Source organism: Stegodyphus dumicola, chromosome 9 (genome assembly GCF_044657685.1).
Source record: "Stegodyphus dumicola isolate Sdum_Otavi_A_Nest chromosome 9, ASM4465768v1".
In the NCBI taxonomy this organism is placed as follows: Eukaryota; Metazoa; Arthropoda; class Arachnida; order Araneae; family Eresidae; genus Stegodyphus; species Stegodyphus dumicola.
The window spans coordinates 122426132-122452390 of record NC_140776.1 but is presented as its reverse complement, the minus strand read 5'-3'; the positions used below and the strand labels follow the sequence as shown (position 1 = coordinate 122452390).

Genomic DNA, 26259 nt, shown 5'->3' with positions numbered 1-26259 from the left:
GCAGTGATGAAAGGAAAGTATAACAAATAATGATTCGCCAGGTTGTTCTTAGATCAATGATGTATCTATGTGGAATGTTTTGGTTTGAGATGTATCCCAAGCAGATACGCAGCAACAGAGCCAAATTACTGATTGTACAAATTTATGCTGAAATGATTGCATCTTCAATAAGAAGGTATTTTATTTAGTGTCGAATTGAAAATAAGAATCGGAAGTCTCCAGATGTTTTATTATTTGCGGAGGGGGAAATCAAATGTGCATGCATAAAGCCTAAGAGAAAACGTTGGTGGTGGTTTAGAGATTCAGATTTTAGATCATTCCGGATAATGGACATACAGATTTCGGACTTTGTACTGTATCAGTGTTAATTGAGGTGAAGAAAATGAGAAAAATCAGTAATGAGTGTTGCATTAACCTCTGTCACTAACCACTGCTACACACCACTATGGGGTGTGAGAGTGGAACCCAATACTACCCCACACCATAATGTCAGGTACAGGACCAGTATGACAATGCATAATAGCCACACAGCCTCTCTCAACGGTGTTTCCAAATTCTAATCCAACCATCATGGCAGGCAAAAGTATATTCGTCCAAAAACAAGTCATGACATTCAGATGTCCATCTCAGCTGTTCAGCGCACCATTGCAAACTCAAAAGTCTACCGCAGGGTTCATACACATTTCACATGGAAATTGAGGACTTTTAAGGACTGCAGTCCAATACCGAAAATCCGCTGACCTGAAATCCGCATTGCCTCTCAAAACGTAAACATTGAGTTTATAGGTTCCGGAAACCAGAACATGGAGTACGAAATATTGAAGAAAAAATACTTATCGAATAATGACATCATAATTACCAATAATAATGAGTCATAACGGAAATAGCAAATTATTGACATCATGATAAAAGCGTTTTTCCCTGAAATCTGCGTCGAGGTAAAAAAGCAGACGATTCACTCAACTTTTCTTTCAAGTTCACGATTCACATCGTTGTATTTTCTGAACTTTGTTATTTCATGATATTGTTTAGTGCTGCCATTTTTTATCCGGATATTTTGTGGATAAATTAAGAATATTTTTAATTTCAGCGCTTTTTAATACAATGACAGTCTAATTACAATGACGGACTGGAGGAAACGGTGTTCGCCAAAGTCCTCATCTTCTTGCTTAAAAGCAAAATTGCTACAGAGACAGATAAGAAAAGCACTCATGATTTTACTGCTTGCAACGTTGAAAAACGTAAACACGTTGCATTGACAGTAATGCAAAAAGTGGAAATTCTGCAAAAGATGGAGATTCTGCAAAGATTCTACTATTATAGCACAATCGTATGGAATAGCGACATGGACTGTGTATGATATATGGAAAAAGAAAGAAAAACTGTTGAAATTTTACAACAACTGTGATTCTAACACGGGAATCCGAAACCAGAAATCTTTGCATGAGGCGAAATTGACAAACCTCGATGCTGTCTTGTACGAGTGGTTCCGGCAGCAGCAAAATGATAGGGTACCAATTTCAGGGCCATTCCTGAGAGAAAAGGTGAAGCAGATTCATGCTGATTTAAAAATAGAGGAGTTGTGCAATTTCAGCAGCGGTTGGCTGAATAGATTTAAACAGAGACGTGGTATCAGGGTTCATACACATTTTTGCACAAGGAAATTAAGTACTTTTAAGGACCATTAATGAAAAAAAATTAAGGACCTATGAGCAAATGGGAACTGAATAAATTCAATTGAAGATATTATCTATGCCTGAATTTCCCTTTTGTAATACATCCTAAAACTAAAATAGATCCCTAAGTAGTACACATTCTTACTAAACATGAATTAACATAATTGTTAATAAGTTTGAGAATAAAATAAACTTAGAAATTTATCAAGTAGCATTAAATATTTTACACTTGTAATTGTTGGTCATATTTGAAAGTAGATAAGTGACATTTACGTTTTACTAAAAGTTAGCTTTATGTTGATTTTTTTTTTTTTTTTTTTTTTTTTTAATGTCTCATTTTGTCACATACTTGGTCAGTCTAGAAGTTTAGTAAATAAGCAGGTAGATTTTATGTCAAACTGCATAGGTTAAAATGAGAAATAATATCATAATCAGCATGATTCATAACAAAAGACTGAATGTTGTCACCGCTGCTGCTTGTCTAAAGAGAGACCTGCTGATTGGAACAAACCTGAAAGGCCTGATGTAGGCAAGGTTAGCAAGTGTTGAAAATTAGTCAGGTTCTGTTTGATGCAGTTATTGTCATAGCTTCGTGTACAGTTCCAGGGGTTGTAACCCAGTTAATAAACTAAGTTTCCAATAAGCCATTAAAGCACCAGAGGTGATAAGTTGTTTTGTATTATTTTAAGTCTAAGTAGATGCATAGAATATGTTTTACTTGAATTTTTACATTTTTATATTTTATCTTGTGACCACAATGAGTATTAATGAAAGGCAATAACTTGCTTTAATATGTAGAGATAATTTTTAAGGGTACGCAACTAGTTATAAATAATTAAATTAGGTAGTTTGATAACCTTAGTCATTATGGATTTACATGACCACTATTAAATTTTATTTTTTAACAATATTTGTTAAAAAAGCCCTATTAAAATCAAAATCTAATAAAATTTCAGTTTAAAGTATATGTAATTTATGACAGAGATTCTTAAACGATATTAAGATAATTATGCATTAAAAGCTACAGAACATTTACGTTTTGTAACAATAACAGTCAACAAAATATTTACCCGTCATTTTAATTTGAACCTTCCCAGACATTTTGGCTAGTTTATATCGATTTTTTCTCTTTAAGCCTCTTTTCTAACAATTCGAGATTTGTCTCAATATGCAAATCAATGCTCTCGCTAGTTTCTGCGTCTTTACCTCCTAACTTGTCAACCTCTCCACAATGTACCTATGAGGGTTTAATTGATCTGGTAAAAGTTAAATAGTCCCAAACTCCCGACAGGCATGAAGCATATTATCGCTCTGTCTGTTACTAACTAACTAATACCAGATAAAGGTTTAAATAAGCCTCTTATGTAAAAAGAGCTTAGAACATAAAGGCATGTTCTGATGCTAACAAAATCAATTACAGCTCATGGTGAAGTAATTAAACAAGAACAGTCAAATTCAAACTAATAATGTGGACTTGTTATCAAAGATTATACTATTTAATTTTAATTTAATCTTGCTCAATAACTCTATCATATGAGGAAATAGAAATGGGGAATTATAGTAAAGGTTGAAATCATAAACAATTGGGTAATTTACATAATAATAACTGCACATATCTTTGAAGAATAATTTCCTTTATGTATTCAGTTTCTTTCTTCAACACGTTTTCTTTTCATTTCAGAATTTTTGGATTTAATTAAGGATTTCTGTTATTCTAGAAAGCACTAAATGCAATTAGAATGTACAGAAAAAGTGGCTAATTTTATTTCTTTAGTAATAGGAACATTCAGAAGCAATATGAAATGTATATAGTACAGTTCAGTTAGAGCTGATGTGGCAGAAGTTCTAGAATTTAGTGACACACCGAACAACAAAATCTAGAAATGGCAAAACTTTTAGAATTTAGAGCAATCATTGGAAGCAGAATTTAGAAAGGCACTAGGCAGTAGAATTTAGGATCCACAGAGATTGCATCAGGTGGGAAAATGCCTAGTGCCAGCTATGTGTATGATGCATTAAGAAATATTAGATGAATCTTTTAAATTGTTAAGTTTTCAATTTATTAATAAAAAAATCCCTTTCTATAATGCCTGCCCATGTGATAAGATGAGAAGCATTTTTGATATTTTCCATGCTTCTGTGTAGTGAAAAGTAGAGAAAATAAAGAGAAGATAAACATGTTAAGATTCTAGTATCAGAAGTAATACATTCAAATATGTTTTCATTGTTCTTCCAGACGTTCTACAAAAATTAAGAAATTCATTGTAAACTTTCTGTAAAATACATCCATTACGTGTTGATACCATGGAGACATTTTTCATTTTGTCACATATTTCTCGAATCTTCTAGAATCGTGGGTCTATAAATCTTGCCTTCAAATCCTTCTAAACTTTCCAAGCTGCAATGTCTAAAATCCTAAAGAAATTTATCCCTACCAATTCTGTAAAAGCAAAAAGCCAGAAATATTTTGGAAAACAATAAGAGGGAAAAAGTATAAAATAATTTTATAGGGAAAACTGATGTACATTCTGAGAATTTTGAACATTGAGACAATTACATGGGAAAAACTCTTACTATGAAAAAATTAAAAACAAGACATTTTTAATTAATTACATAGCTAATTTTGCTTTTGCTAAGAGCTCTTTCGTAAATTGTGCTTTATAGCATTATAACTTGTTTATTTTTCAGACTAAAAATATTGTATAATAAGTTGTCAAAAGGAAACTTTATAATATTACAGCGAAAAATAAAAATGTTTCATTTTAATGTTATTTTTTAAATATAATTTCAATATATTAACATTATTTTAATGAAATTTATTAATTTTACGATGTTTTATAAAAAAATCGTCGAAAAATTCTCAGATCTCGGAATTAAAAAGTTTCTATAGAAACTAATCTTGAAATCGCCAAAATGTTGAAAAGTCGCCAAATTTAGAACCATTTAATAAAAGAATTCACATCCCCAAAAGCGAAAAGTTGTTTAAGAGCTCTTTACTAGAAAAAATGAATTTCAAAATGATTATGTTTCACTTCTTGCTTAGAAACTCGAGTATCCCATCATTTATATAGAAATAGAAACAAATTATAACTCATGAACCCATTCAAAAGATAATCATATATACGGCAGTGAATCGCCAAAAATATTCCTGAAAATGCTAATTCACACTCAAAATGACAGTCGTAAAAACAGACAGAAATTTCAGATGATTAAAATTAAGGACCTTCTGCTGATTTTGGCCAAAATTAAGGACTTTTAGGGACCAAAAATCGATTCCAAAAAAATCTAAGGACTTTTAAGGACTCTTAAGGACCATACGAACCCTGGGTATACGTTATCTGAAAGCATGTGGGAAAAAAACTTTCAGCAGATAAAGATGCAGCAGAGGAGTTTATTGATGAATTTTCTGTGTTAGTGGCAGAAGAAAATCTTAGCTTAGAACAGGTTTTTAATATGGACGAGACTGGACTTTTTTGGCAATGTTTGCCAAGAAAGACATTTGTGACAAGTGAAGAAAGTACACCATCAGGGGTGAATAATGCTGAAGAAAGAGTTACCATTTTAGTATGCAGCAACGCAGCTGGAACTTACAAATGTAAACCAGTGCTAGTGGGTAAGAGCACCAATCCCAGAGCTCTGAAAGGAGTAAAATCCTTACCTATGATTTACAGAAGCATACTTTCCAACCTATGACACTAAAAAATCAGGAGATTTTTCATAAAGTTATAAAGACTTTTTAAATGATAAAAATATAGTTTTTAATAATGAATTAACTTTAAATAGTTACAAATTCTTAAATGCAAGCAACACAAAAATACAGTCAAAAGTCGTTAATTCGGACACCCATAATCCGGAATGATCTATAATCAGGACCTCAAAGCTAAAAACTTTCTGCGCATGCGCCGCGTTGGCACATGCGCACAGGCGTTTTACGCGTTAGACCTTGACTACTGCGCATATGCCTGTGCGCAAGTGCAGAATACGTTTTCGCCTGCGCATTTAATGTATAACGGACGGTGTAAGCTAAAATTATCTAATTATCTATTTCAGTTAATGTTAATGATTGCGTTGTTCCTTAATCTTCGAATTGGATCCCGCTTATTATTTTTTGCAGACTGTAAGAGCAATTTTATAAAAGTAAACTTGAACTTTCGATTATGTCAAATAGAATTTCCGATGCTGGAACTTCCAAAGGATCTACAAAACAAAAGTATGTTTCGATGTCCAACAAACAAAAAGTGGAATTACTGCAAAAAATGGATAAAGACATGAAGAATGTGACAGAGAGATTAGTGAAAACGAAAAAATTTCGATTGACAAGTTAGTCGGTATTCTCGGCACAGCAATTAACAAGACTTGAACAGCGGAACTTTGTAACTGAACAAGAAATTATGTCTTTTTATAGAATTAAAGAGAAAGTATTATCACATAAAATGAAGCAACTTAAACAACTTACATTGAGAGAAATGTTTAATAAAGTAAACAAATAATTATCAAGCTTGCTTTTTTTTTTTTTTTTTTTTTTTGTAAATTTCGATACCCTTTAGATCATAATTGTTCTTTATTTCATAAATTACGGTTTCCTATTTTTAATTTTAGAATTTCTGCATGCCATTTAAACTGATGATCTATAATCCGGAAAAATTGATAATTCAGAATCGCCGAAGTCCCGACGAGTCCGGATTAACGACTTTTGACTGTACCTTACAGATAAAAAAAAAACATTTTTATTACTTGCATCATTTAAGGAAAAAAAAAAAAAAAAAAGACACTTTAATCAGTTTTCATACAAATGTTATGAAGAGGCAGATTTTGCTTTTGTTAAGAAACTTCCTAATTTTGTTCATAGCAATAGCCACATAGGCCTGCTTTCACTAATAAAAGTTTTTCTAATGTGTCATCACTAATATTAGATCTAAATTTAGTCCTCATTTTTGCAACAACACTGAAAATCCTCTCACACTCTGCATTACTATGGGGAACTGTCAAGATGGCCAACATAATTCTAGACAGTTCACTATATTTTAAAATTCCATCAGCACCTTTCAGTTTTCCAATTAAACTCCACTGGGTGTCAATCCTAGCTGATATTCATCCAAGTTATCTAATTGTAAACTGCAAAATTGCAATTGCAATATTATCAGTGGCAACATCAATATCATCATCTTTCATGAATAAATGAAGTAACACTGGAAATCTGTTCAAAAAGTACCTTATATTAGAAAAAGATGCATTTGCTAGAGCAGAAACATCAGTAACTTTAGCATGCAAAATCACTTCATCGTTGACTGGAAATTTATGTAGTATGTAATCGCATACTCAACAGAAGTAACTTCTAACATGAAGATAAAATTAATTTTTGTCTTCTGAACGTTCTTCCACTACTTTTGTAGTTGCAGCTCCTAATACCAAATCTTCATCTTTCTTCTGATTATCTATTTCACCATAAATCACATCATGTAGACAAAACACAGACAGGTTTTACAAACTTTGATAAAATGTCTTTAAACAGATCATAAACCATTGATTTCAAAACATGAATTTATAGAACTGTGTTAAGAACATCAAATGATGGCAAAATGAATTGTAAAAAAAAAAGAGAGAGAGCAAAAAGCTTTGTTAAGGTCCGAAGAAAAAAAACAAATATTCGTTCTTCATAAAATATTCTTTGTTTTAGATATAATTTAGAGAAAATTCAATTGCTTTCAGACGTCCAAAATGACTTTTGTTCTTTTTTGTTCATATAACGAAGTATTAAGCCAAGTTCCATAAAAATCGTGAGAAATTATAAGAATAAGAAAAAGTTGGGAGAAATATATTGTAAATCGGGTTGGTGGGAGAGCGGTCGAAAATCGGGAGAGTTGGCAACTCTGCAGAAGTAATAAAAATTCCTAGTTCACAAAACAACTTATGACAGAATGGTTCATGGAGCATTTCATTAAAGAGGCTAGAAGGCATTGTAACAGTGTGGGGTTACCATCAAATTGCAAGATTTTACAATTGTTAGTACCATTGCTCTGCACATCCAGATGCAACTATTTTAACACGTGAGAATGTCATGGCCCTTTTTTTGCCCCCAAATACTACATCATTGATCCATCAAAATCGTAAAAACGACCTTGTATTTAGCGTAGGTATAATGAAACACTCAATCGATTTCGAGGGCAGCTAAAGATCGCTCCTCATCAGGAGAAAGAAATACCTAGAAAGAAGAAAATAAAGGAGAAGGAGTCACAGAAACACGTGGTCCTTATCAGCACTGCACGTGGTTATAACTAGATTTTTAATCAGAGTTGCACTGGCCGTCTACTTTTAATGAGCCAGGCTATCTGATCAAGCATGAAAAATTAGCGAAGTTAAAATAGGGAGCAAGGGGCAAATGCACCTTACGCTCAAAATCTGAACTTTAAATAATGGAAAGCAACCACTGAACGGATTTTTATACCCTCTGGTAGTACCAAACGCAAGGAGGTAACGCTATCTATCGGCAAAAATAACTGAATTAAGATAGTAGAATTTTAAAGGCATTAGGAAGGACTGGATTGGACTTCAAATCATTAACTAAACCTGCTAAATCTTTGTGAATGTGAAAAGCTTCAATAAAATCCAATTCACCTATGGAAGAAGCCTTTTGGATAATTTTTGCAGACCCAAAATCAAAATTATGGTTAAAAGTCCAACTATGATACGCTATTGAAGACTTGTTAATTTCGCCTTTTCTGACATAAGATTCATGTTCCTTGATACGAAACTTCAACGCTCTTTTCGTTTGGCCAATATATCTTAAACCACACTGACACGATATACTATAAATTCCCCAAGAATTCAAGACAGAAACGCAATCTTTTAGAATCGAAGGGTGAATTTTATTAATAGGGGAGAAACCGACTTGAAAATTGAATTTGTGGAGAATCCGTGCAATTTTATAGCTAACAGAAGGATAAAATGGAAGCACGACAAGGTCATTAATATTATTAACAGTGGAATGTCTTCTTTGATGGGAATCTGAAAATTTTTTAACGGCTTTATCAATAATCACGGGAGAAAATCCACGGTCAATCGCAACTGCTCTCAAATAATTAACATGGGATAATTAACATAACAATGGAACAGGGCATAATACACAATATTAAATGCCACTACAAATCAGAATTTCTGAAAAAATTTCTTTCAAGTGACCATTTTATTCCACTTTGTGATTAAAAAAAAAAAAAAAAAATCACCATCAAAGACTGCATTTATTTGTTAGCTGAGTCATGGAATTCCGCTTCCCAAACAATATTAGTAAATGCCTGACATAATGTATTAGCCGGCCATCTTCTTTGTTTATTGAAACAGTGATCACAGTAATTTTTCTGGTTTTAGGGTCAGTGCAGCAAAGATAAAGCAAGAGAATTGCTTTTATTTTTGAAAGAAAAAATAAATGAGGCTTTGCAGGAAGAAGATATTGTTGAATGGACGATGTGTTCAGATGAGCCAACGTGGCATATCAGATGACTGAAGATGAAATCATTGCCTCTGTTTTGAACTCGCCACAGCAAGAAGACAATTCTGACACCGACATAGATTGTGAATTTGATAGAAGTGAGAAAATATATTTTAATGAGGGTCTGAACTTGGTGAAAAATACCTAAAATTTTTAGAACAACAAAGCAGTGTCACAGAGCAAAAGATTATGACTCTACATAATTTACAAAAAAACTTACTCTGGAGCACCCTAAAGTCTTAAAACAAACCTCCATCAGAAAAAAGTTTGAAACATGCAGAAAAAAATGAAATATTTTATGCTTTATTAATATCCCTTATTTTTATGTCTACTGAATACATCTCTAATGCTTTTAAATATCCCTGTAAGCACTAATGTAAATGAATACTAATATAATATAATCAATTTATATATGTAATAATTTATGCACATAATAAATTATTGTAATAGTGTATAATAATTTAATTAAATGTATCTAATATGCCTTATTTATTTTGCTTTTTTTAGTCTGAATATTATGATTTATCTTTTCTGTCCTGAAATCCACAAAATCCTAAAATCCGCCCAAGCTTTGTGGATTTCTGAAATTCTACTGTATTAAAAAATAAATAAATAAAAAAAAAATAATTAAGGACCTAGCAAACAAATAGGAACTGAATAACTAACACAATTATCTACAGCAAACTTCCTTCTATAGTACCGCTTTTGTAATTTGTAAAAATAAAATAAATCTGTAATTTATTTTACTCTTACAAATGCATTATCATTAAACATAATCTAACATTTCACTTAAAACAAATTCAAGAATAAAATTAACTTCATAAATTTTTTCAAGTAATTAGCATTAAATTATAAAATTTTCTTTAAAAAAACATTTATATTTTACACTTATAACAGTTAAACATATATTAAAGAAGACTAGTGGCTTTTTATTTAAATTTTACTAACAGTTAGCTTTATATTGATTCTTTCTTTCATGCCTTATTTCATCATGTACTCACAGCTTTTATACTGATTCTTTCTTTTATGCCTCATTTCGTCACGTATTTACTCAGTCCATAGGTATATATCAAATTATGTCAAGTGGCATAAGTTAAATTGTGAAGTAAAACAATAATCAGAATGACTCATAACCAGGGCTGTGGAATCGGAGTCATGGAATTGGAATTAGACAGATTTTTGGGTAAAAAGAGTCGGAGCTGGACTCGCTAAAACACATCGACTCCGACCTGTTTTTGTTGAACAGTTTGAATTTGAAATAGAATTATTAAAGTGAATTGAAAAAAATTTTATGACAAACTGAGTTATTTTTATTTATGAACTATATACATTAATAAATAATAATTTTCTATTTTATTGACATATTAATAAATAAATATAAGGGAGGAGGATAGATGTGAAATTTACCATTATTGATTAAACTGTTTCATTTGGTTACAAATCTCATTGCTAAATTTAGAGAAGCAGCAATAGCAGCAAGAACTCCCAAATTGATGCCAATCTTAGGAAGCGAGCAGAAAAGGAGCAATTATTGATCAAGCAACACGATGAGGAAGTACACATTTGATGATATAGAAGCTGTTAGAATTAAGAACATTTTTAGAAGATGTAGATAACCCTAATGTTTCACTAACAGAATGACTATGGAATAATCTTGCAGAATTGGAAACTCTTCTTTCCACACTGTATATAACCACAAAAAAGGTACAATCTGAAGAATTAACAGGAGGAAAGAACAGAGCTCTGTGATGTTTGTTCTTTCTGAAATTGAGGGCTTATTGCAGAAGGAATCATTTCTTTAATGAAGAAAATAGAAACTAGTTTGCTACACAATGAGATCTTTCTGGTTCAATATATGTAGATCCAAAACACCTAATTTTGTTGGATGACGAAAAAATTAAAAAGGCAAAAAAAAAAGCCATAAGAACGTTCACTGAGAATGAAATTATTCTCAGAACAATCGCAGTATTCAAATCAGAACAGTCAAACTGCAGACATTGCAACTGAGTCTCTATCATCCTCTTCAGTGATGAACTAGATTTTGAGAAATTATTTAGATAACATTGAAAAGGTTAAGATAAAGCAAATGAAAATAAAGAACCAAGAGCCTTTAGGTATAAAAATGGAAAAAAAATACAAACAAGATTTCTACACAGCCTTTGAAGAAATAGAGAAATACGATTGCTCTTGCAAGATAGCTCTTTTAGAACTTATAAATCTATCCTGAAAAGTTAAAAATAGTAGCCCAAACAGTAGCAGCTCTTCCTCCTACTCAAATTAATGTGGAAAGACTCTTCTCAGCTCTTTAAGTTTTCAAATCAGATCTACAGTACTCTAACAAAGAAGATCTTGCCGAAGATATACTGTTTCTTAGAAATTACCAATGCCAGTTTTTCCATTTCATAATAAATGCTAATTAATATAAATAATTTGCTACGGCATTGTTTTTTTCTTCTGTAGCATCTGTTCCATCGTTTGATAGATAGGTGGCGCTCTTGGTGTGCGCCGAATAAAAAATATTCTACTTGACGCTTGAACATACAACGCATGTCTTAGACTTTTTTATGCTTGATTATGTTTTCATGGCCGCTATAGGCGAAGGTAATAATTATATCTTTAAGTTTTATCGTTAATAAATGTTATTTCTGTGTTCTGTGAAATCTTGGAAGTTTTGAATGTCAATCTAATTGCTCTCCTAACCTGATCCTGCACAACTTGAAATTATGACTCATCATTCATTAAATTTTTTGGTGCCAAAACCCGGGAAAAGGGGAATTACCTATTGAAAGGTAAGAATTTTGATTTATATGCATGAAAGCATATCAATCTCTGGAAAATAATTAACAATGTCTATTGAAAAGTTGAAATCAAAACGTTCTTCATTCTTCAGTAAAAAAAACTTTGACTAACGTTAAAGATTTGATTTTGATTTCTGATCTAAATGAACAAAATATCCTGGAATTGTATAAATTCTTAGAGATCTTAAATGACAAGCATGATTCCTTAAAGCAGCTTGATAAAGAGATCGATACTCATATTACTGATATGACTGAATATGAAAAGGAAGTAAACACAAATGAAGAATATAATAAAAAATTAATTTGTAATAAATTTAAAATTTCTAATTGTATTAAAAATTATGAAAAAAGTTGTGCCAAAACAAATAACGACGATAATAATGTACATCATGTTGTTTCGAATGTTCCTAATGTGTCTATAAAACTTTCTAAACTGACATCTAGAAAAGTTTTCTGGTGATTCTAGTAAGTCGCTAGAATTTTTTAATGCATTTGAAAATTCAATTCTTAAGAATCCCAACTCTAACGAAAGTAGAAAAATTTACATACTTAAAGTCTTTGCTTGTTGGACAAGTATATAATTGTGTTTCTGGTTTCTGTTTGACTGAAGATTACTATGACAGTTGTTTAATGTTGCTTAAAGAAAGATTTGGAAGAAAAGAATTAGTCATAAACAGCCACATGTTATTTAATCTGGAACCTGTTAAAAATTCAAACAATATTATGCATTGCACGAACTTTATGATCAGCTTGAAATAAGCATAAGGAATTTAAATTCGCTTAACGTAACAAGTGGTAGTTATGGACATTTGTTAAATCCGATATTAAAATTATTTCCACAAGATTTATCATTATAGTTTCAAAGAAAAGGCACTTCTAAAGAGAATTAAGGAATAACCAGACTTGTTGAGTTCATAAAAAATGAAGTCGATTTTCGGGAAGCCGTTTCGTCCATAAATAACTCGCAAAGTTTAAAAACAGCGGAACAAATTATTCAAAATTAGCCGTCATTTAGAACTAAAAACACTCATTATAACAATCCTAAATCACAAACTTCTGCTTTTAACACATCGGTAAAAATGTTTTGCATATTCTGCAAATCAAACGAACATACATCTGCCAGATGTTTCAAACTTTCCAACGAACAAAAACGAAACAAATTAAAAAGTGAAGGTCATTGTTACAGTTGCTTTCTAAAATCCCATTTGTCATCAGATTGCAGGTCAAATATACAACCATGTGAAAATTGTAACGAGAAAAATCATAATAAACTTTTCTGTCGTTTGAAATTGAAAGAAATGGAAAATGTTAAATCTGCAGATACGCAAAATAAAACTTTAGTATCTACTTCCCACTGTAATACTCTAAAACCTGAAAATAGTGTGCTTTTACAGACATGTTCTGTTATTGCTCAAAGCAAAAATAAATCGAGAAGCGTAAGATTATTAATTGATTCAGGTAGTGAAAGAAACTTCAACACCCACAAGTTAGCACACAAATTTAAAATTACAAGTCATTAGAAAAGAATGTCTAACAATTTATTCATTTGAAAATCAGCACGGTAACTCACAAGAATTTGATGTATATAGTCTAAAAATAAAAAAGATGATCGCTGCCTTGTTGTAGAAGCTATCAGGATAGAATTAATATCATCAATAGAATTCCAAGCACCATTCACATGTCAAAACATTAAAGAATTTATGACTAAAAAAGGTTTGGAACTTTCAGATACAATTCCCATTAATGAGAACATAAATATCTTACTTGGTGCCGAGCATTTCTGGCGTATACAAACAGGATATGTTAATGATAAATGATGGTTTGTTTATAGTACCGATGATATTTGGATACACAGTGGTGGGTAAAGTAAAAAAAATACTTTAATTAATGCGTTATTTTTTAATGATAAATGATGGTTTGTTTATAGTACCGATGATATTTGGATACACAGTGATGGGTAGAGTAAAAAAAATAATACTTTAATTAATGCGTTATTTTTATCTACCACTGAAGGAAACACATTTGACTTACAGTCATTCTGGAAATTGGATTCGATAGGAACTGAAAATGAAAAGAAAACATTTTTGGAAATTGATTTGAATAGTATTAAGCATTTCAACGACAGTTTGTAATTTAATAACGGCAGGTATGAAACAAAACTCTTTTGGAAGGAAAATAAATCACAACTGGCTGATAATTTTATTGTTGCTAAACAACGATTTCTAAGACTAAAGCATAAATTAAAGGGAAATGATTTCCTATATAATGAATATGATAATATAATTAGAGAACAAGTTGAAAAAGTGATTATTGAAGAATATAAGTTTGTTGAAAATGAGCCTAACTTATTATATGCCTCATAGGCCTGTTATACGTGAAGGAAAAGTAACAACAAGGGTAAGAAGAGTTTATGATGCCTCCTCTAGGTCTGAAGGAGCTAAATCGTTAAATGAATGTTTGATATCAGGACCTAATTTAAATCCTAACATGTTAAATATAATTTTAAAATTTCGCATACATAAAGTTGCATTTTGTGCAGACATAGAGAAGGCTTTTCACCAAATTCAAATTGATAGTGAAGATAGAAATTTTTTAAGGTTCTTGTTGTTTGATCATTCTTCCGACAATAGTGACAATAGTTTAGGCTTTAAGGTTTTCCAAATGTGTCTAGTACTGTTTGGGATGACAACAAGTCCGTTTATTTGTTATTAGATCACTAACTACTTCTAGATGTTTGTCCGTTTGGGATGACAAGTCCGCCACCATCAAACATCATATTAAGAGTTATGAAAAGAAATATAGCAAAGCTGTTGACATGTTAAATAAGTCCATATATGTTGATGACCTTCTCCATGGAGCAGACACCGTTGATGAAGTTTTTTTCATTATCAACTGATGCAGTTAAAATTCTTCAAGATGCTGGTATGAACTTCAGAAAATTTGAATCAAATTCCGTATCTTTAAAAAATCATTGGCAAGATATTGGTTTAATTAATAAGGAAGATAGTTTGGATAAGAAAACATTTTAAAGGTGCTGGGAATAATTTGGGATTTGGATGAAGACACATTGAAATTAGATGTACAAGAACTTTTACAACCAGTTGATTGGAAACACATTACAAAATGAAAGGTACTATAGATTGTGGCAAAAATTTATGACCCAGTTGGCTTCATTGCACCTTTTGTTATCAGAATAAAATTCTTATTACAAGAGTTATGGGAATTGGGTATTGATTGGGACACAATTTTGCCCAGTGATTTGAGTGAAAATTTTAAAACTTGGTACTTTGAAATTGAATTTTTCCTCACCTTGTGTATTCCTAGAAAATATATATTAAAAGATAAATGTGTACAAAATAGAGCTTTTTGTCTTTTGTGACGCCAGCCTCAAGGGATATGGAGCTGTTGCATATTTTCGTGATCCTGATTCTTGCTGTACGTCTTTTGTGCTTTCAAAGAGCCAAGATTCCCACTTAAAAAATTAACCTTGCCTCGTTTAGAACTTATGGGAGCCATTATTGCAGCAAGAATAGTTAAATATTTAAGGAAATAGTTTGATATCCAAGAAGATACTGTATTTTGTTTTAGTGACTCTAAAATCCTTCTTCACTGGATCAGGGGTACCACTAATAAATGCAAAACCCTTTGTTGCTAATCGTGTACATGAAATACAAGATCTTGTATCACTTCACAATGGAAATACTGTAAGGGAAACGAAAATCCGGCTGGCACAGTTTCATGTGAATTAAGAGCTTCTGATCTAGTGGGGAAAAAAACTTTGATTCAAAGGACCAGTGTGGTTGAAAGAGAAAAATCTACCTTCATCATCTTTTGATCAAGCCTATGGTAGAAGAGGAACAGGTAGAACAGCGTCAAACTACTGTATGTTCTGTTATTAGCCAAGAGACTGAATTTTAATGGACATCCAGGTTTTCATCCTGGAAAAAATTAAAATGCGTAACTGCATGGTGTTTAAGATTCTGCAACAATATTAAGCATACATCTTTAAAACTCAAGGGGTTTTTAACAATTCAAGAACTGGATAAGGCAAGCAATTTGATTTTCAAAATCATACAAAATTCCGAATTCAGAGAAGAAATTAGAATTTTGAAAGCAGGGAAGAAATTAAATCTCAGCAGTAATCCTTTCGTTGATAAAGAAATCCTTAGTCGGTAGTAGACTCTGTAAGTCGAATCTTTCAGAAAACACAAAGTATCCAATCATTCTTCCCACAAGTCACCAGGTTAGTCAAACACTTTCCCAAAGTGAACCTTCACAGAGGAGCCACATTAACATTACCTGCTCTGCGACAGAAATATTGGATCGTTAACGGCCGAAAAATTGTAAGAAAAATAATTTGAAAATGTATAAAACGTTTTAAAAATCGAACAAGCACATCCAGCCAGATAATGGGCTACATACCGGCTTCTTGCGTATTGCCGGATAGAACATTCTCGAATACAGAACTGGATTTCGCAGGACCCTTCCTAATTAAAGCTAGAAAAGGAAGAGAGGGGAACAAGATATAAATGTTATATGTTTGCTTTTACATATGCTTCACCACAAAGGCCATTCATCTAGTAGTTAGTGATCTAACAACTGAAGCATTCCTAGCATCTCTGAAAAGATTTATGTCGCGCAGAGAAAAACCCAAGAAAATCTTTTCAGATAGAGGAACCAACTTTGTTGGGGCTGATCGAGAATTAAGAAGATATATAACTACACTTTCTTCTCAGGAAGCGTTTCAAAACTACCTGATCGGTGAAAATATTCAATGGATCTTCAACCCTCCAGCTGCACCTCACTTTGGAGACCTCTGGGAGGCTGGTGTGAAGCAAATGAAGATTCACTTAAAGCGGACTAGTGGTACACATGTTCTAACATATGAAGAATTTCATACCTTAATTACACAAGTCGAGGCGTGTTTGAATTCTAGGCCTGTAGTTTCCATCTCATCTGACCCTGAAGATTTTAATCGTCTAACACCTGGACATTTCCTAATTGGGACTACATTAACAGCAATTCCTGAACCTGATCTTACAAATAATAAGCTAACCCCTGCTGAAAGATGGAAATTGACACAGCAAATTTTCCAGAGCTTTTGGAAACGTTGGTCTAGAGATTATCTTTCACAATTACAAGGGCATACCAAATGGTTGAGGGATAAACCAAATTTAGCCTTCAATGACTTAGTCTTAATAAAAGACGAAAAGTTGCCTCCATTAAAGTGACGACTTGGACGAGTAATTGAACTATATCCTGGTGCTGATGGAAAAGTTCGTGTTGTGAAACTAAAAACTTTATTGGGCAAAATAAAGTGTCCTATACATAAACTTTCTCACTTACCATTGAGTGAATAAGACTCTAAAAAAACACTCATTGTATATTCATAATTTGTGTCTTTACTATTATTAATTCAGTAATGTGTTTCAGATTCAGAGAAAGGATTAAAAATTGTGGATTATGGTAATTTAGCAGTTTCATTAGTTTTATTATTTTGTTTTCACTCTAGATATTGTAAAGTATGTTTTATCTGTAAATTTTTGTGCTAAATTTAATGTTGTTATTCAATTTAACTTTGTCATTATGCATTGTTATTTTATATGATATATTGTTGAACGTTTGGGAAACTTGTTTAAATCTAAAATTGAAGATCTTTATAATAATGTTGTAATGAAACAATGTTCATTGGGTCGGAGTATGTTCTGTCTTTTGGTAGATAGGTGGCGGTCTTGCTGCGCACTGAAGAAAAAACATTCTACTTGATGCTTGAACATAAAGAAATACGCATGTCTTATACTTTTTTATGCTTGATTGTGTTTTCATGGCCGCTATAGGCGGAAGTAATAATTAGATCTTTAAGTTTTATCGTTAATAAATGTTATTTCTGCGTTCTGTGAAATCTTGAAGTTTTGATTGTCAATATAATGCTCTCCTAACCTGATCCTAAACAAATTTAAATTATGACTCATCATCCAGCATCTATTACTTCTTTTATATTTAAAAAAAAACTGCAAAACATGTGTATATGTTTACATATATATGAGCGAGTCAGAGTCATTCTTTAAAATTAAAATTCTAGGAGTCAGAGTCGGTCATTTTCCCTAATGACTCCCCAGAAGCTTGATTATTCCAATGCAGCTTGCTTGCTTGACAGGAATCGCTGATCAGAACAAACATGAATGACTAATGTTGGTATGGTTGTTAAGTATTGAAAGTTAGCTGCACTTTGCCTATCCCAGTTAGGGCTGTAGCTTCATGTAGATTTGCTGGAGTTGTAATCTACTTAATATAACAGTATTTAATATAAAGTTCCAAAAAGCTGCTGAAGCATCACAGATTTTTTTTTTTTTTTTTTTTTTTTTTTTTTTTTTTTTTTAAGGAAAGGAGATAAATCATCTTAACATATAGAGATAGCTTCTATGGATGAGCAATTCGTAACAACTAATTACATAGTTACGAGCAGTTAGTAAAAAATAATTAAGTAGTTACATCATAAAAGATCTACATCCCTTAATCATGAGAGATCTACACAGCTAACATTACAAATTTTTTACTGTTAAAAGTATCCATTAAAAAGCATTAAGAACATTTTACAGCGGTTATAATTTACGACATTGATTCTAAAATAATATTTGTATGACTATACAAAAAAATTTGCTTTGTAACTACAACAAAAAAAAATAATGCTTTTATGTCTTTTTAATTTGAAAATTTTCCAGATATTTTAGCTAATTTACATCAATTTCCTTCTCTTCAGCCTCTTTTCTGGTTTAATTGCTTCAATAAATCAATGCTCCCACTAGTCTCTGCTTCATCTCCTAATTTGTTAATGTTTTAAAAATGTACCTTTGAATATATTTTTTCTGTCTTTGAAAATACAAAATTCATATTTATAAGTTTATATTAAAAAGTTCATATACAAAGTTTAATACAAAGTGCCAATAAGCCACTGAAGTACCAGAGATGATGGGTTGTTTTGTATTATTTTAAGTCTCATTGGCTGTAAGGAGTAAATTTTTATATTTTTGGTGGTGTACTTTCCATACACAATAAGGGTTAAGAAAAGGATATAAGATGGAGAGATAACTTGTAAGGGTGAGGAGTTATTTAAAAATAATTAAATTATGTAATAAGATACTCTTAGTCATAACATTAAAAATTACAGTTTTTTTTTTTTTTAATTTCTATAAATATCCATTAAAAAAACACCAAGAACATTTTATAGCACTTCTAATTTATAATAATGATTTTAAAATGACATTAGCATAACTAACTATACATTAAAAGCTACAACAAATCTATGTTTTATAGCGACAACAAACAACCAAATGTTTGTGCATCTTTTTAACTTGAAAAATTTCCAGATATTTTAAGTTAAATTATATTCTTTCCAGTTTCCCTCTCTTTAGCATCTTTTCCAAGTTCATTTATTTCAGTAAATAAATCAATGTTCCTACTAGCATCCACTTCTAATTTGTTAACATTTCAACAATGAACCTGTGAAGACTAATTTTCTCTCTTTATAAAACCAATTTCTTTTTTAATGAATTTCCTCTTCCGTTTAGAATTTTCAGATTTAATTAAAGATTTCTTTTATCCTAAAGAGCTGCTTGTACTCAGAACGTATAAAAGAAATGTGAATTTTATTGCTTTAATAATGAATATTAAGAATAGATATGAAATAATATAAGGTCAAGGCCAGTGTCAGATCCAATGTACCAGAATTTTTAGAATTTAAGGAAGCACCGAGCAACACAATTTAGGGCAAAATTTTTAGAATTTAGGGTAGACACTGAGGTATATATCATGCACTGTTACATATATGATGAATCTTTTAAAAAATTGTCAGTTTTTAAATTTCTTTGCTGTTTCTGGATGCTTCAATGCTTCTGTCTAATGGAAAGATAAGAATATAAAGGGAATATAAACATGTTAAACAAAAGATTTCTGGGATCAAAAGGATAAAATTCAAATAATTTTGTATTCACTGTTCTTCAAGGTTTTCTCCAAAAGATGAGAAATTCATCGCAAATTTCCTATGAAACATATAAATTACATGTTAGAGAGACATACTTTCCATTTTCAGGAAATTTTGAAAATCCATTTCCTTTTTTTTTTTTGTAGGTCCATAAATCTTCCTTCAAAATAATAATCTATACAACTTGCCTTTGGTCTTTCTGAGGTGCAAGGTAGATCCAAAAGGAAAATTATCCCTGCCAACTCTGTAAGAGCACGGCAAAAGATTTCTGAAAACACTGTTAATTTTTTTTAAATGTTTAGTGTTTGTAAAAAAATCATTAACACTTCGCCAATCTCTGAATAAAAAATGTTGTACACAAACTGATTGCCAAAGTGTTTTTTAAATGAATCTGAAATTGCCAAAATGTTGATAAGTCACCAAATTTACACCAGATAATAAAAGAGTTCATATCCCAAAAATAAACTCTTCATTCAGGGGGAAAAAAAAAAAAAAAAAAAAAATTATTTTGAAATGTTCCAACAGAGGCAGGGCCTCATATCTAAAGCAATCACCATTTATATCAAAAAGTAGGAAAAAATTCAAACATTAACACATCAAATACATATTTGTCAATACATCTTCAAAAATAGTCCTTCAAAATGTTAATACACACTAAAAATGGCAGTAATAAAAAACAGATAAAAATGTCAGATGATTACAATTAAGGATCTTTTGCTGGTTTTGGCCAAAATTAAGGACTTGTAAGGATCAAAAATCATTTTCAAAAAAACCTAAGAACTTGGGACTGTATGAACCATGCTGTAGTATAAAGAAAAGCAAAACCACAGATGCTTAGTGGACAGTCCATTGTACTGTAAACGACATCGAATTGTTTGCGCAGACACCAATTGTTGTGTTACGGACTGCATTCATTGGGATATGGCTGCAGATGTAGCAGTGTGCTGTCTCAGTGGCAAGAGCACAATATATGCTCACCTTCCCATGAAATTGTGTGATGAGGCAGTTACAATCACTCCTATCCTCTTCCTGGTCCCTCTTGCATGCATTTATTCCATAGTCCAATGACTGTTGCTTGGCTATGCCAAATATGATAACCAATTTCATGAAAGCAATGATAAGCAATCTCTGTATGTAAGGAACCTCAGCCGAATTCAGAAACGTACCCAAATGATGCTCGTATTTTTCTACGAGATATACTGAAGCTGCACACAAAATAAATCTCACCAAAGAACAATTCCCATTTTTCAAAACAACAATCTTTTCTCCCATTATACATGGATTGTAAGGAGTACTGCAATCGCTCATGATCTGCACACGTTCTAAATTGCAGTTGTTTGCATAGTCCATCATTATATACACATTATGGAAATTTCAAGCTGTTTGGATGCTTTCATCATAATGTTGCATTTTGGGTGTAAGATTATTTAGCTGCATAGACTAACCATATATTAGAAGCAAATACTTATTCTTAAAACAATAGATTGACACAGTTGTATCTTTTAGCGACACCGTCATTCTTAATATCGATTTTTTACGATTTTAGGATCATCAGAAATATAAAAGTACCACTGCATGTTTAATATGTGATTTATATGCAGATTCTAAGAAAACAAATTTCTTTTCTCACTGCCATGTACTAATTTACATTTAAGTCAGGATAATATCATGAGAACTATTTAATTTTTTTCTAGGGTATTTCTTTCACATTTAACATGCTTTTATCACTACTATTCCAATAATCCACATTTTTATTGCATCTAAAAAAATAGCCTTGATTTTTTTTTTTAACCTGAATTAGGTTAGAGGCAGAAATACAATTATAAAATGCAATAGTTAATAATGTTAATTCTAAATTGACCAAAAATAAAGAACTGGGAAACTGTTCTAATTAATCTACATCCCTTTTTCTGATGTATTAAAGCTTCTGCATAGTACACCTGGTTTAGTCTTTCCACTATTCTTCTTAGACAGGTTAAATAAATTGTGCATTATACTTGAAAAGGAGAAAACTAATGAATAATATATAAAGTAAATAGCGACTGCTGAATTATTTTATCACAGCATAAAATAAATAAACTGTAAAATGGTATTTCTTACCAGCATTTTTTTCTTTATCAATCTGACGATACATCAACATGTATGCATTTGTAGAACTGAAAAATAAAAGCCTCATTAATGCAATAGTGCATAATAAAAAAAAATACATAGAATATAACAAATTCTCAACAAATTATTCTTCCAGATACATAAAATAAAAACAACAGCATAAAAAAGAATCCATTTTACATATTTCCTTTATTACTAATAATAATGAATTACTAAATTCTCAAAACAGAATTTAGAAACTTTACATAGTTTACAACCTATATAAAGTTTTCATTTTTGCCAATGCATTCCAAAATTTACATTAGTCACATGAAATTATCGCTAATACATATTAAATGATATATACAACACCCTACACTGATATTCATGCAACGTTCTTAAATATTCATAAAATACCACATACTGTGCAAGCTGAATAACCAAATATGAAGGCACATCTATATATTAAATGATATATACAACACCCCACATTGATATTCATATAACAAAATGCCACATACTGTGCAAGTTGAATAACCAAATAAGAAGGCACATCTGTTTTTTAAACAGTTTGTGAAATGTTCTTCAGCTATGTTTATATATATGTCAATAATAAACATAAAAAAAATTCCGTCATGCATATTTTCACATTATGTATAAAACAGATATGAATCTATGACATGAAATTGGATTGAATGCCTGATTCTTAACTGATAAATTAGTAAATTTAACCATCCCACATTACAAACAATGTTTAACTTTCGTGCCAACAAAAGTGCTGATTGAATGTACCCCAAAAAATACTTTATTTTTAGAAAATGGAAAATATTTTTTTCATAAAACAAGCATATTCCAATTTAAGAATGTTGAGTTTGATTTGACCTGGCGGCACTGATACTTTACCACTGTCAGTTCATTTTGCAGCTTAGTATATACAGAGCATTCTGCAAAGAAGTTTTTATCAAAATTTTGATTGTGAGACTCATTACAAGAATGCCGAGTGTTATGACGCACAGACTGTCAGGAAGTTTCTGCAGTCTTTGGATGTGAAAGGGCACCTAATAAAACAACGGTTTGTAGATTCATAAAGAAATTTGAGGACCCAGATTCAACAAAAGGCATTAATCCATCTACTCCATGCTCTCAATCCATCTACTCTGTAGAAAGCTGTTGACAGTGTTAATGGAAGTCCCAAAATATTCGACCTTAGAATCCAAGAAAAATTACCAAGGACTTAAAGAGGAAACTCGATGTGTCATTAGCCACCCTAAATGGTGAGCTATGTGAAAAAGTGATTCTTCTCAGCTCTAAAGCCTGCTAAAGGCCAAGGCTGCTTCTCCAAGTTTTCTCCACCTGACCCTATCCATCACAACTTCCCATCAGTTTCAAATTCTTTTCTGCACTACCCTTCCATCCAATGGGTGGTCTTCATTTTGTCGCTTCCCCTCTATTTTTGAGAAGGTTATCTTTTATTATGAAATGTATCAGCATATCTGTAAATATGGTTTAACCATCCTTAATGCCTTTACAATTTTGACAATATCAGATTCATTATATTTCCTATCGATTTCATAATTATACAATATTCTCCATAGTTCATTTTGCCTCGCCAGTCCAACAATCTTCCTTAGAATTTTTCTTTCAAATATCAGCAGCAGAGCTTTCTCTGTGTTGCTAAGTGTCCAGTATTCACTTCCATTCAGGGGCCACAGGTCTTATCAAAATCTTAATACACTTATTTTGGTTTTTTTGCTAATTAATTTGGATTTGATTTCTTAGTCTGCAAAAATGTATGATGGACATAGATATCCTGTTTTTAATTTCAATGTCATTACAGCTTGAAATCATTGTACCCAGATATTTAAATTGTTTAATGGTTTCAACAAAATAACTGTGGATCTTTAAAAGGGGTAGGTCCATGATTTTGTTACTATCATAAATTTTGTCCTATCCTCATCGTTGGTTAGATCCATCCTCCTTGCTGCATATTCAAGCGAGAAAAATGCCCCAACAACAGGCTGTTTAGATCATCTAATGATGTCAATGTTATTGGTGAGAGCTACCAGATGAATTGTTCTTTGTGCAATAGTTCCACTTGTGTTTAGTTGAGAGTCTCGTATGGACTTTTCCAGTGCTAAGTTAAACGACAGACAAGAAAGTGAGACTCAATACGAAAAAATAATTACAAATTTCAAAAGAATATGGTGCTAGAAAAACAAATGATGGAGATTATTACTTTTCATTCTTAAATCGGAACATTTATCTATCAGAAGTATGTAAAAATATTTTCAGTTTTCTAAAAATAAAGTATTTTCATTGGGCCTATTATATCCAATGTCTTTGTTAGAACACCTTCATATTCTTATAAACAAATATGAACACAGAGTTACGCAAATTCTTTTGCATTTTCAACACTTCAACAGGCTTTCCTAGAAAATTCTAGTAATGCAGTTATTTATTACATTCATACCTTGAATAGGAACTAGAGTAATAACCTCTTGTTGGACCACCACCATATGTTTTTTGAATATCATCATAGGTTATCTAGATAACACAAGAGGAAAATTTGTAATTTCATTGTAGATTAGCATCTTGCTATTGAAAAACTTAATTTTAAATTAAGACAACTTTTATCCTTACCCTTGTCACTTGAGCATCATTAAAACAATACCACTCTCCATGCTTGAAAGACCTGAAATCAAAGAGAATAACATTATGATGCAAAACATTTCTGCACAGAATTCTTTACACTGCCTTAAGGCAAATATATACATTTGATATAAATAATAATTCTCTAATTACATATTCATTCAATTTATTAAACTTAAATGAACAGTTTTTGGTCCTAAGAGGTGTTCATTTAAGTTTAATAAATTGAATGAATATGTAATTAGAGAATTATTATTTATATCAAAAAATTCTTAAGTATCAATATCTCAATCATGAGGAGAAATGCTGTATGTAATATATTTAAAAAGATAACTATGGAGAGATATATTATTCAATTAAAAGTAGGAATGTTGGAGAATATTAATAAAATTACTAATTTTAAATCAATGTTATTTGTATCTTCTTAAATATTTTGCTAACAATACTTATATACTAATTTTTTTCCAATTTCATTTTACTTACTTCTTAGATAGTCTTATCGCTTTAGTTAAATTTAAGCTTTTCCAATGATGCATATTTAAAAAGCCCCAAAGACCAAATTTGTCTAATAATTATTTATGTATATGCATTATATCCATTAAATATCCACCAGACTTTATTTTTGCAATCATTGGTTATAAATATGTACTTCCAATTATGAAAAAGTTTAAACGACACAAAGATTCCTGTTTTTTAAATTAAAATTTTTTTAATTTAAAAAAATCAATTAAGTTTAAAAATCTAACTTTTCCTGCAGTCCCCCAATGCATACATATTTAAGATATTTTTATTTTTAAAAAAGGGAGAACAAGATGTGATGAAGAATCAAGAGTCTCCTGATAAAATCAAGAGAACTGGCAGATATGCTATTGAATTGAATTGTATTGTACTGACTAATATTTACTATTTCAGCAAGAAAACTTTTGAAATTTTACATCTGGAATGTCCAGAATTCACTCTTAGTACTCCCAAGCTAAAATACTCAACATAAGCTCAGAATATTTGTAATTTCAGACATCTGCTGTGCTACCTTTGAGCAATGGTCTATAATCATGTTCTTAAGGACTTCTTAATTCAGTTCCTTTCCCATATCTACATTGTTCTTTACCATTTAACATCTGTTTCATCTGTCTATTTGCACGGGATGTTTCATGAGGAATTTATTACCTTCCTTATAGTATTAGTCAATTAATGTACCCTGCCAAGACTTAACAACCAGTGCCCTAAAAATGATGTTCATAAATGCAATGTTAACAAAAAGTAGGCAGGTTAATATTTCAACTTCTGATTATTATTCAAAGGTCATTTATTTCTTGCACTTGCAAAATATATAAATAGTTTTACTTCTCGTATATATCTTCTAGATGAACTTCTTAACATGTCATGATAAAGCAGATGATTTCTTCACATGAAATATGTTAGTGTACAGAACTGAATGTTCACCTTATTTTATCTAATTAGGCTTAATATTATTAATTTATTCTAGAGAACACTGACTTTTTTTTTTTTTTTTTTTAATCCAAAGGGCCAATTTTCCCAGAACTATAAACGGAGAATCACTTTTTAAATTGTTGCCAACAA

The 26259-nt window shown here is 31.2% G+C and overlaps 1 protein-coding gene across 2 annotated transcripts in view; it reads right to left on the bottom strand.

Annotated features, from left to right (window-relative positions):
- Positions 1 to 26259, bottom strand: part of LOC118185187 (ubiquitin carboxyl-terminal hydrolase 47-like) — a 145444-nt gene that overhangs the window by 57661 nt on the left and 61524 nt on the right. For both annotated transcript variants that reach the window (XM_035355008.2, XM_085824036.1), the window contains exons 15-17: positions 24670 to 24721; positions 24500 to 24573; positions 22042 to 22097 (exon numbers count right to left, since the gene is read on the bottom strand). In XM_035355008.2, coding sequence (XP_035210899.2) covers positions 22042 to 22097; positions 24500 to 24573; positions 24670 to 24721 — 182 coding nt within the window. The remainder of the gene's footprint in view (positions 1 to 22041; positions 22098 to 24499; positions 24574 to 24669; positions 24722 to 26259) is intronic.